The sequence below is a fragment of the Heterodontus francisci genome, chromosome 5, assembly GCF_036365525.1.
Source record: "Heterodontus francisci isolate sHetFra1 chromosome 5, sHetFra1.hap1, whole genome shotgun sequence".
NCBI classification, from domain to species: domain Eukaryota; kingdom Metazoa; phylum Chordata; class Chondrichthyes; order Heterodontiformes; family Heterodontidae; genus Heterodontus; species Heterodontus francisci.
In genome coordinates this window covers 6,211,871-6,224,299 of record NC_090375.1, presented here as the reverse complement: position 1 = coordinate 6,224,299, position 12,429 = coordinate 6,211,871, and the positions used below count along the sequence as shown (strand labels likewise).

Below are 12,429 nucleotides of genomic sequence, written 5' to 3'. Positions count from 1 at the left end.
GAGTGAATGTCCACAGATCCCTGAAGGTAGCAGGACAGGTGGATAAGGTGGTTAAGAAGGCATATGGAATCCTTTCCTTTATTAGCCAAGGTATAGAATACAAGAGCAGGGAGGTTATGCTGGAACTGTATAACTCATTGGTTAGGCCACAACTTGAGTACTGTGTGCAGTTCTGGTCACCTCATTACAGAAAGGATGTAATTGCACTAGAGAGGATACAGAGGAGATTTACGAAGATGTTGCTAGGACTGGAAAAATGCAGCTATGAGGAAAGATTGGATAGGCTGGGGTTGTTCTCCTTGCAACAGAGAAGGCTGAGGGGGGATCTGATTGAAATGTACAAAATTTTGAGGGGCCTGGATAGAGTGGAGGTGAAGGGTCTATTCACCTTAGCAGAGAGGTCAGTGACGAGGGGGGATAGATTTAAAGTGATTGGTAGAAAAATTAGAGGGGAGATGAGGAAAAATATTTCCACGCAGAGGGTGATGGGGGTCTGGAACTCACTGCCTGAAAGGGTAGTTGAGGCAGAAACCCTCAACTCATTCAAAAGGAGTTCGGATATACACCTCATGTGCCGTAATCTGCAGGGCTACGGACCAAATGCTGGAAGGTGGGATTAGAATAGATGGATCATTTTTTGGCCGGCACAGACACGATGGGCTAAGTGGCCTCTTTCTGTGCCTTAAACATTCTATGTTTCTATGATTCACTCCAACATCAAGGCTGTTTCCATCCACCTCTGAAGTGTCGCCTGATTCCACACCTACTTCAACTCAATTGTGGCTGAAACCCTCATCCATGCCTTTGTTACCTCTCGACTCGAATATTCCAATGCTTTCCTGGCTGACCTCTCATTTACTGCCCTCCAGTAACTTGTGCTCATCCAGAACTCTGCTGCCCGTGTTTTAATCTGTAGCAAGCTCCGTTCACCCATTATCCTTTTGCTTGCTGACTTACATTGGTTCCTGGTTAAACAACGCCTCAGTTTTAAAATCCATGTTTTCAGCTCCCTCCGTGACCTCGTTCCTCCCTATTTCCGTAACCTCCTCCAGCCGTGCAACCCTCCGATATCTGCACCTTTCCAATTCTGGCCTCTTGCACGTCCCCGATTTTAATCACTCCACCATTGCCGGCCATGTCTTCAGCTGCCTGGGCCCTGAGCTCTGGAATTTCCTCCCTAAATCTCTCCGCCTCTCCTCCTTTAAGACTCATTTTAAAACTTATCTGTTTGACCGTGGACCTTCTTCCCATATCCCTCCAGGACATGGCCAGGCCAGCATTTGTTGCCCATCCCTAATTGCCCTTGAGAAGGTGGTGGTGAGCTGCCATCTTGAACTGCTGCAGTCCATTTGGGGTAGGTACACCCACAGTGCTGTTAGGGAGGCAGTTCCAGGATTTTGGCCCAGTGACAGTGAAGGAACGGCGATATAGTTCCAAGTCAGGATGGTGTGTGACTTGGAGGGGAACTTGCAGGTAGTGGTGTCCCCATGCATCTGCTGCCCTTGTCCTTCTAGATGGTAGACGTTGCGGGTTTGGAAGGTGCTGTCTAAGGAGCCTTGGTGCGCTGCTGCAGTGCGTCTTGTAGATGGTACACACTGCTGCCATTGTGCGTTGGTGGTGGAGGGAGTGAATGTTTAAGGTGGTGGATGGCGTGCCAATCAAGCGGGCTGCTTTGTCCTCTTGAACGGGAAGGATTTGTAGGGCTATGAGGAAAGAGCTCTGTCAAAGAACTGGCTCAGGCACGATTGGCCAAATGTCCTCTTGTGTGCTGTATGTTTCTATGAAGTAGGGACCGTGCTGTAAACTGGGTGTGACCAGGATTGGGCATGACTGTGGTACCTGGTGGCCCCTCTCTGTGGTCAGACATGAAGCAGGGTACTGGAGGGCAGCTGGATCCTGACAGGGCAATCTGACAGCCATCTGGACAGGCAAGGCTCCAATCAAGGACTGCCCATTCGCAAACTCAACCCTTCACAATCTACACTGGGCACCTCCAGCAAAAACAGCAAGGTGTGTGTTGCTATAAATCGGGTGCTTGATGGTTGTTTCTGTTCTTTTGTAGACAGATCAGGACCTGCTTCCTCCATCATCGCTCAGGATTGAAGATGAGGATGAGGATGACCTGAATAAGACTTGGGGCGTTGAGAGATTCGATGATCTCTTGCATGATGCACCCAGTCGCAATGTGGATGAAGTCCGGCGCACCTTCGATGAGGCAGATTTTGAGTGTGAGTTGTTTTTTTTAAACTGCTGCATCAGTATCCTGCAATGCCAAGCCTGATGCCGATTTAGCACAGAGATCAGAAGGATTCTGCTCTCTGCTGAGTGACCTTGATCTCTTAGTGTCAGCCATGACTCTGAAATTGTGGGGTGCTCAGCTGAAACTTCCAAGAGTGAGATAGATGGAGAGAGTTTTATTGGGTTGGAAACATAATATTACAAAAAGATATTGATAGATTAAGTGTATGGGCAAAACTGTGACAAGAAATCGGTTTCATTGTAGGTGAATGTGAGGTCATCTACTTTGGACCTAAAAAGGGTATAACAGAGTACTTTCTAAATGGTAAAAATCTAGAAACAGTGGAGATCCAAAGAGACTTGGGTGGGTTCAGGTACACAGATCATCAAAATGTCATGAACAGGTACAGAAAGTAATCAAAAAGGCGGATGGAATGCTGACCTTTATACCTAGAGGATGAGTACAAAGGGGTAGAGAAGTTAAGTCACAAAACCTTGGTTAGATCACACCTGGAGTAACTATGAGCAGTCCTGGGCACAACTTAGCAAGGATATATTGGCCTCAGAGGGAGTGCAGTGTAGATTTTCCAGAATGATACTTGGACTTCAAGGGTTAAGTTACAAGGAGAGATTACACAAAGGAGGATACAAATTACCGCCCAGAAATGTTGGGGAACATTGGGTCTAGTGAGAAGGAGGAACTGTATGAAATCAGTATTAGTAGGGAAATGGTGTTAGGGAAATTGATGAGATTGAAGGCCAATCAATTCCCAGGGCCTGATAATCTACATCCCAGAGTACTGAAGGAAGTGGCCCTAGAAATAGTAGATGCATTGCTGGTTATTTTTCAAAATTCTATAGACTCTGGAACAGTTCCAATGGATTGGAGGGTAGCGAATGTAACTCCATTATTTAAAAAAGGAGGTAGAGAGAAAACAGGGAATTATAGACCGGTTAGCCTGACATCAGTAAAGGGGAAAATGCTAGAGTCCATTACAAAAGATGTAATTGCAGATCACTTGGAAAACAATGTCAGGATCGGACAAAGTCAACATGGATTTACGAAAGGGAGATCGGCCACTTATTCTGAGACTGTGCCCCCGTGTTTTAGATTCCCTGACTGGCAGAAACAATCTCTCGGTGTCTACCCTATCCAGGCCCTTCAGAATCTTGTATGTTTCAATGAGATCGGCTCTCATTCTTCTAAACTCCAGAGAGTATCGGCCCAGTTTACTCATCCTCTCATCATAGGACAATCCCCTCATCCCAGTGACCAATTTAGTGAACCTTCGCTGCACTGCCTCCAGTGCAAGTATATCCTTTCTTAAATATGGAGACCAAAACTGCACACAGTACTCACAGTAGGGGGTGGGAGGGGAGAGGGGTTGTAAAAGAGGAGGTGGCATTGCACTGTTGATCAAGGAGTCAATTACTACAGTAAGTAGGGATGATATCTTAGATGGTTCCTCAAATGAGGCCATATGTGTAGAACTTAAGAACAAAAGGGGACAATCACTTGGCTGGGTGTGTACTACAGGTCTCCAAACAGTCAGGGAGATATAGAGGAGCAGATATGTAGGCAAATCTCAGAGTGGTGTAAAAATAATGGGGTAATAATAGGGGATTTCAACTTCCCCAATATTAACTGGGATAGTGTTAGTGCAAAAGTGCATACAGGAGAGCTTTTTGAGCCAGCATGTAGAAAGTCCTACAAGAGAAGGGCGGTACTGGACCTAATCCTAGGGAATGAAGCTGGACAAGTGGTAGAAGTGTCAGTGGGGGAGCATTTCAGGGATAGTGACCAGAACTCTGTAAGATTTAAGGTAGTTATGGAAAAAGACAAAGAGAGACCAGAAATAAAGGTACTCAACTGGGGGAAGGCCGATTTCAATATGATAAAACAGGATCAGGCCAAAGTGGACTGGGAGCAGCTACTTGTAGGAAAGTCTACATCAGACCAGTGGGAGTCATTCAAAGAGGAAGTAGTGAGAGTTCAGAGCTAACATGTTCCCGTAAAGGTGAAGGGTAGGACTAACAGGCCCAGGGAACCCTGGATGTCAAGGGATATAGAGGATTGGATCAGGAAAAAAAGTGAGGCTTATGGCAGATTCCGAGCGCTGAAAACAGTGGAGGCACGAGAGGCATATAGAAAGTGTAGGGGGGTAATTAAAAAAGTAATCAGGAGAGCGAAGAGGGGCCATGAAAAAACACTGGCGGGCAAGATAAAGGAAAATCCCAAGGTAAGTATTATAAGTATATTAAGGGCAAGAGGGTAACCAGGGAAATAGTAGGACCCATTAGGGACCAAAGTGGCAATCTGTGTGTGGAGCCAGAGAACGTAGGTGAAGTTTTAAATGATTACTTTTCATCTGTGTTCACTATGGAGAAGGCTGATGTAGGTGTAGAGATCAGGGAAGGGGATTGTGATATACTTGAACAAATTAGCATCGAAAGGGAGGAGGTATTAGCTGTTTTAGTGGGCTTAAAAGTGGATAAATCCCCAGGCCCAGATGAGATGTATCCCAGGCTGTTGAGTAGGGAAACTGTTGGAAAAAATTCAAAGGGATAGGAATAATCTCCATTTGGAGAGGCAGGGATTAATCAGGGATAGTCAGCATGGTTTTGTCGGGAGAGATCATGTCTAACAAACTTGATTGAATATTTCGAGGAGGTGACTAGGTGTGTAGATGAGGGTAAAGCAGTTGGTGTAGTCTACATAGACTTCAGTAAGACTTTTGATAAGGTCCCGCATGGGAGATTGGTTAAGAAGGTAAGAGCCCATGGGATCCAGGACAATTTGGCAAATTGGATCCAAAATTGGCTTCGTGGCAGGAGGCAGAGGGTGATGGTCGAGGGTTGTTTTTGCGAGTGGAAGCCTGTGACCAGTGGTGTATCACAGGGATCGATGCTGGGACCCTTACTGTTTATAGTGTACATTAATGATTTAGACGTGAATGTGGGAGGTATGATCAGTAAGTTCGCAGATGACACAAAAATGGGTGGTGTTGTAAATAGTGAGGAAGAAAGCCTTAGATTACAGGATGATATAGATGGGCAGAGCAGTGGCAAATGGAATTTAATCCTGAAAAGTGTGAGGTGATGAATTTTGGGAGGACTAACAAGGCAAGGGAATATACAATGGATGGTAGGACCCTAGGAAGTACAGAGGGTCAGAGGGACCTTGGTGTACTTGTACATAGATCACTGAAGGCAGCAGCACAGGTAGATAAGGTGGTTAGGAAGGCATATGGGATACTTGCCTTTATTAGCTGAGGCATAGAATATAAGAGCAGGGAGGTTATGATGGAGCTGTATAAAATGCTAGTAGTAGAGTGGTAGAGGCAGGAACCCTCAGAACATTTAAGAAGTATTTAGATGAGCACTTGAAACGCCATAGCACACAAGGCTATGGGCCAAGTGCTGGAAAATGTGATTAGAATAGATAATTGCTTGATGGCCGGCACAGACATGATGGGCCGAAGGGCCTGTTTCTGTGCTGTATAACTCTATGACTCTTTGCGGCCTCTCTGTCTCCTCCCCACAGCTTACCTTTCCACCTACCTTGGTATCATCAGCAAACGTAGATACGTACAGTGGCGCAGTGGTTAGCACCGCAGCCTCACAGCTCCAGGGACCCGGGTTCAATTCTGGGTACTGCCTGTGCGGAGTTTGCAAGTTCTCCCTGTGTCTGCGTGGGTTTTCACCGGGTGCTCCGGTTTCCTCCCACATGCCAAAGACTTGCAGGTGATAGGTAAATTGGCTGTTGTAAATTGCCCCTAGTGTAGGTAGACGATAGGGAATGTGGGATTACTGTTGGGTTAGTATAAATGGGTGGTTGTTGGTCGGCACAGACTCGGTGGGCCGAAGGGCCTGTTTCAGTGCTGTATCTCTAAATAAATAAATTACTCTCTGTCTCTTCATCTATGTCATTAATATATAGATTGTAAATAGCTGAGGCCCCAGCACTGATCCTTGTGGCAGTCCACTCCTCACTGCCTGCCAGCTTGAAAATGCCCTGTTTACACCCACTTGCTGCTTTCTGTGTTAACCAATCATCTATACATGCTGATATATTACCCCAATTCCATGAACCCTTATCTTGCCCATTAACCTTTTTATGTGGCACCTTATTGAATGCCTTTTGGAAATCCAGGTATACTACAGCTACTGGTTCCCCTTGTTGAACATGACTGTAGAAGATTAAGGGGTGATTTGATCAAAGTTTTCAATATTTTAAGGGGAACAGATAAGGTAGATAGAGAGAAACTGTTTCCACTGGCTGGAGAGTCTAGAATTTGGAGCCTAGAAGGAGGCCATTTGGCCCATCGTGTCTGCACCTGCTCTCCAAATGGGCAATTCCCCTAGTGCTACATCCCTGCCTTCTCCCCATAACCCTGCACATTCTTCCTTTTCATATAACAGTCTAATTCCCTTCTGAATGTTTCACTACAATCCACCTCCATCACACTCTCAGGCAGCGCATTCCAGATCTTCACCACTCGCTGTGTGAAAAAGATTTTCCTCATGTCACTTTTACTTCTCTTACCCATTACTTTAATGGTGTTTGAGGGTAAGTCAACATCTGACATGTGGGAGTCTTTCAAATGTCAGTTGATTAGAATCCAGGACCGGCATGTTCCTGTGAGGAAGAAGGATAAGTTTGGCAAGTTTCTGGTACCTTAGATAACGCGGGATATTGTGAGCCTAGTCAAAAAGAAAAAGGAAGCATTCGTAAGGGTTGGAAGGCTGGGAGCAGACGAATCCCTTGAGGAATTTAAAGACAGTAGGAAGGAACTTAAGCAAGAGGTCAGGAGGGCTAAAGGGGTCATGAAAAGTCATTGGCAAACAGGATTATGGATAATCCCAACGCTTTTTATACGTATATAAAGAGCAAGAGAGTAACGAGGGAAAGGGTTGGCCCACTCAAGGACAGAGAAGGGAATCTATGCGTGGAGCCAGAGGAAATGGGCGAGGTACTAAATGAGTACTTTGCATCAGTATTCACCAAGGAGAAGGAATGGTGGATGATGAGCCGAGGGAAGGGAGTGTAGATAGTCTCAATCATCTCATTTTCAAAAAGGAGGAGGTGTTGGGTGTCTTGCAAAGCTTTAAGGTAGATAAGTCCCCAGGGCCTGATGGGATCTACCCCAGAATACTGAGGGAGGCAAGGGAAGAAATTGCTGGGGCCTTGACAGAAATCTTTGCATCCTCATTGGCTACAGGTGAGGTCCCAGAGGACTGGAGAATAGCCAATGTTGTTCCTTTGTTTAAGAAGAGTAGCAAGGTTAATCCAGGAAATTATAGGCCGGTGAGCCTTACATCAGTGGTAGGGAAACTATTAGAGAGGATTCTTCGGGACAGGATTTACTCCCATTTGGAAACCAACAAACTTATTAGCGAGAGGCAGCATGGTTTTGTGAAGGGGAGGTCGTGTCTCACTAATTTGATTGAGTTTTTTGAGGAAGTGACAAAGATGATTGATGAAGGAAGGGCAGTGGATGTTATCTATATGGACTTCAGTAAAGCCTTTGACAAGGTCCCTCATGGCAGACTGGTACAAAAGGTGAAGTCACAGGGGATCAGAGGTGAGCTGGCAAGATGGATACAGAACTGGCTCTGTCATAGAAGACAGAGGGTAGCAGTGGATGGGTGTTTTTCTGAATGGAGGGCTGTGACTAGTGGTGTTCCGCAGGGATCAGTGCTGGGACCTTTGCTCTTTGTAGTATATATAAATGATTTGGAGGAAAATGTAGCTGGTCTGATTAGTAAGTTTGCAGATGACACAAAGGTTGGTGGAGTTGCGGATAATGATGCGGATTGTCAAAGGATACAGCAGGATATAGATCGGTTGGGGACTTGGGCGGAGAAATGGCAGATGGAGTTTAATCCGGACAAATGTGAGGTAATGCATTTTGGAAGGTCTAATACAGGTGGGAAGTATACAGTAAATGGCAGAACCCTTAGGAGTATTGACAGGCAGGGAGATCTGGGCGTACAGGTCCACAGGTCATTGAAAGTGGCAACGCAGGTGGATAAGGTAGTCAAGAAGGCATACGGCATGCTTGCCTTCATCGGTCATGGCATAGAGTATAAAAATTGGCATCATGCTGTAGCTGTACAGAACTTTAGTTAGGCCACACTTAGAGTATTGCATGCAATTCTGGTCGCCACACTACCAGAAGGACGTGAAGGCTTTGGAGAGGGTACAGAAGAGGTTTACCAGGATGTTGCCTGGTCTGGAGGGTATTAGCTATGAGGAGAGGTTGGATAAACTCGGATTGTTTTCACTGGAACGACGGAGGTGGAGGGGCGAATTGATAGAGGTTTACAAAGTTATGAGCGGCATGGACAGAGTGGATAGTCAGAAGCTTTTTCCCAGGGTGGAAGAGTCAGTTACTAGGGGACATAGGTTTAAGGTGCGAGGGGCAAAGTTTAGAGGGGATGTGTGAGGCAAGTTCTTTACACAGAGGGTGGTGAGTGCCTGGAACTTGTTGCCGGGGGAGGTGGTGGAAGCAGGTACCATAGAGACTTTTAAGAGGCATCTTGACAAATACATGAATAGGATGGAAATAGAGGGATACGGTCCCCGGAAGTGCAGAAGGTGTTAGTTTAGGCAGGCATCAAGATCGCTGCAGGCTTGGAGGGCCGAATGGCCTGTTTCTGTGCTGTACTGTTATTTGTTCTTTAAATCTGTGCTATCGCATTCCCGAACCTTTCATGAGTGGGAAGAGTTTCTCTCTATCTACTCTGTCCAGACCCCTCATGATGTTGAATGTCCAGACCCATCATGATTTAGAAATAGTGTAAACATTCGAGCCAGACCTTTCAGGAATGAAATTAGGAAACCCTTTAACCTGCAAAGGGTGGTAGAAATGTTGAACTCTCTTCTGCAAATGGCAGTTGGTGCTAGATCAATTGTTAATTTTAAATCTGAGATAACAGATTTATATTCACCAAAGGTATTAAAGGATATTAAAGACAAATGTGGGTCACGTTAAGTCAGAAATGGGGGAATTTATAATGGGGAACAAAGAAATGGCAGAACAATTAAATACATACTTTGGTTCTGTCCAGTTGACAAATCTACTGGAGTTTTTTGAGGATGTAACTCATCGAATAGATAAGGGAGAACCAGTGGATTGGTGTATTTGGACTTTCAGAAGGCTTTCGATAAGGTCCCACATAACAGATTAGCATGCAAAATTAAAGCACATGGGATTGGGGGTAAGGTACTGATATGGATAGAGAACTGGTTGGCAGACAGGAAAGAAAGAGTAGGAATAAACATGTCTTTTTCGGAGTGGCAAGCGGTGACTAGTGGGGTACCACAGGGATCAGTACTAGGACCCCAGCTATTCACAATATATATTAATGATATAGAAGATGGAATTAAATGTAATATATCCAAGTTTGCAGATGACACACAGCTGGGGTGTAGTGTGAGTTGTGAGGAGGATGCAGAGAAGCTCCAATATGATTTGGATAGGTTGAGTGAGTGGACAAATACATGGCAGATGCAGTAAAATGTGGATAAATGTGATGTTATCCACTTTGGTGGCAAAAACACAAAGACAGATTATTATCTGAACGGCGATAGATTGGGAAAGGGGGAGGGGCAGCGAGACCTGGGTGTCCTTGTGCATGCAGGTGCAGCAGGCAGTTAAGAAGGCAAATGGTACGTTGGCCTTCATAGCGAGAGGATTCGAGTACAGGAGCAGGGATGTCTTGCTGCAATTATACAAGGCCTTGGTGAGACCACATCTGGAGTATTGTGTGCAGTTTTGGTCTCCTTATCTGAGGAAGGATGTTCTTGCTATAGAGGGAGTGCAGCGAAGGTTCACCAGACTGATTCCTGGGATGGCAGGACTGACATATGAAGAGAGATTGGGTCGATTCGGCTTGTATTCGCTAGAGTTTAGAGAATGAGAGGGGATCTCATAGAAATCTACGAAATTCTAACAGGACTGGACAGACTAGATGCAGGAAGGATGTTCCCGATGGTGGGGGAGTCCAGGATGAGGGGTCACAATCTAAGGATAAGGGGTAAGCCATTTGGGACTGAGATGAGGAGGGATTTCTTCACCCAGAGAGTGGTGAACCTGTGGAATTCTCTACCACGGAAAGCAGTTGAGGTCAAATCATTAAATATATTCAAGAAAGAGTTAGATATAGTTCTTAGAGCTAATGGGATCAAGAGATACGGGGAGAAAGCGGGAGCAAGTTGCTGAGTTTGGATGATCAGCCATGATCGTATTGAATGGCAGAGCAGGCTTGAAGGGCCGAATGGCCTACTCCTGCTCCTATTTTCCTATGTTTCTATATGGGGCAAAGGTGGGTATATGGAGGTAGGTAACAAATCAGCCATAATCTCATTGGCAGAACAGGATCGAGGGGCTGAATGGCCTCCTGGGTTTATGTATCAGGGGATATGGAACAAAGACTGGTAAATGAAGGTGCAGTTCAGCTGTGATCTAATTGGATAGTGATGCAGGGCTGAGAGGCTAAATGACCTCCCCTGTTCCTAAATGGGAAACTTGGCAGTGGTTATGTGGGGTCAGGGGCAGCAGTTCAGGTGGTCAATAGTACAGCAGCTGAGTGCTTCGTACTGAGCTAGCAACCAAAGAGTTTGAAAGTTCAAATCCCACAATGGCATGGGTGGCAGGTTCTCTGTTGGGTTTTAATGACCAACTGCTTTTATTTTACTGACAGTCTGGCAGGTTCCATGGTCTTGTTTCTTTTCATTAGGTGCAAGCTAATGAATTACCAGATTTATTGACTTCAGTTTCACAATTTGACCTGGTGGTATTTGAATTCACAACCTCAGTGTCCTTCATCCCATAGCTTCACCCACTGCACTACTGTACCACTTAGAATCTTGTCTTCTGTAACCCCTTGGACTTGATAGACCTCTCCTCACCTTTTTTAAAAAGATACTTTGTTCTGTGCCTCTCGCAGTGCCCTTGTAAAGCTCCTTTGGCTGTCTGTTGCAAGAATTCTGTGGTTGTTGCATGTACCTGATGGCAGGAGTGCCACGGTACGGTGTTTGGCCACAGCTGCCAAGTGTGGGTGCTGCAGAAGGCAGGACCACCCCTCATCATGCAAATATTGGATTCGTTTTTCTGCAGGGAGAGTACATAAGTTTTCTCGTGTCCTGGAGGAAGCAGTTTATCACTGGGCAGCACCTCTGGGTACACTTAACTGCCTCACCCAATAGGCCTTCAGTGGTGTGCGGTACTGGGCAATGTGTGTCAGGATTTGAGACTCGGGGACATTGGCGGCCCTGCCTTAACGACTGAGGCCCTCAGCTCTGGAATTCCATCCCTAAGCCTCTCCGCCTCGACCTCTCTCTCCTCCTTTAAAACGCTCCTCAAAACCTACATTTGACCATGCTTTTGATCACCAGTCCTATGTCTCCTTATGTCATGAAGCATCAAATTTTGTTTCATAACCGTGCTGTGAAGCTTTATAAATATAGGTTCTTGAGCACATAATCAGTACTGAGCGAGTACTGCAGTGTCAGAGGTTCCATCTTTCAGGTGAGACGTTAAACTGAGGCCTCATCAACCCCCTCAGGTGGATATGAAAGATCCCATGGCACTATTAGAAGAAGAGCAGGGCAGTTCTGCTCAGTGTCCTGGCCAATATTTATCCCTCAACCAAAATCACCAGAACAGATTATGTGGCCACTGTCACATTGCTGTTTGTGGGATCTTGCTTTGTGCAAATTGGCTGCCACATTTTACTGTGCCTGCACTTCAAAAAATACTGAATTGGTTGTAAAGTGCTTTGGGGTGTCCTGAGGATATGAAAGGTGTTGTATAAATGCAAGTCTTTATTTTAATGTAATCTCTCTCTTTTCTTTCAAAAGACCATCGTCATTCCTCCCTTCACACCCACCACCCGCTCTCCACGCACCTGCCATCGGACGGGCGGAGGAAGAAAAGCAGCCAGAAGAAGAGCAAGAAGACTGCCTCTTCTCCCGTCGGCGCTCCCACCATAGAGGAAGGGGATGAAGAGGAGGAACAGACCAGTGGCGCACAGGAGAAGAAGGGGCCCACGGAGGAAACCGTCCAGTCGGATGTTGTGTGCAATGTTCAGGTGAGAACTGCGAGACTGTCTGTGGAGGCAAACAGGGAAGGTGGTCCTGAGTCCCACAAGCCATGGGGGTCCCAGGTTCAGTGTAGGTGCTGC

At 45.9% G+C, this 12,429-nt stretch overlaps 1 protein-coding gene across 10 annotated transcripts in view; it reads left to right on the top strand.

The window, feature by feature from the left end:
- Positions 1-12,429, top strand: part of LOC137369700 (anion exchange protein 2-like) — a 405,213-nt gene that overhangs the window by 220,418 nt on the left and 172,366 nt on the right. For all 10 annotated transcript variants that reach the window (XM_068031052.1, XM_068031042.1, XM_068031050.1 and 7 more), the window contains 2 exons: positions 2,063-2,228; positions 12,107-12,336. In XM_068031052.1, the coding sequence (XP_067887153.1) occupies positions 2,063-2,228; positions 12,107-12,336 (396 nt within the window). The remainder of the gene's footprint in view (positions 1-2,062; positions 2,229-12,106; positions 12,337-12,429) is intronic.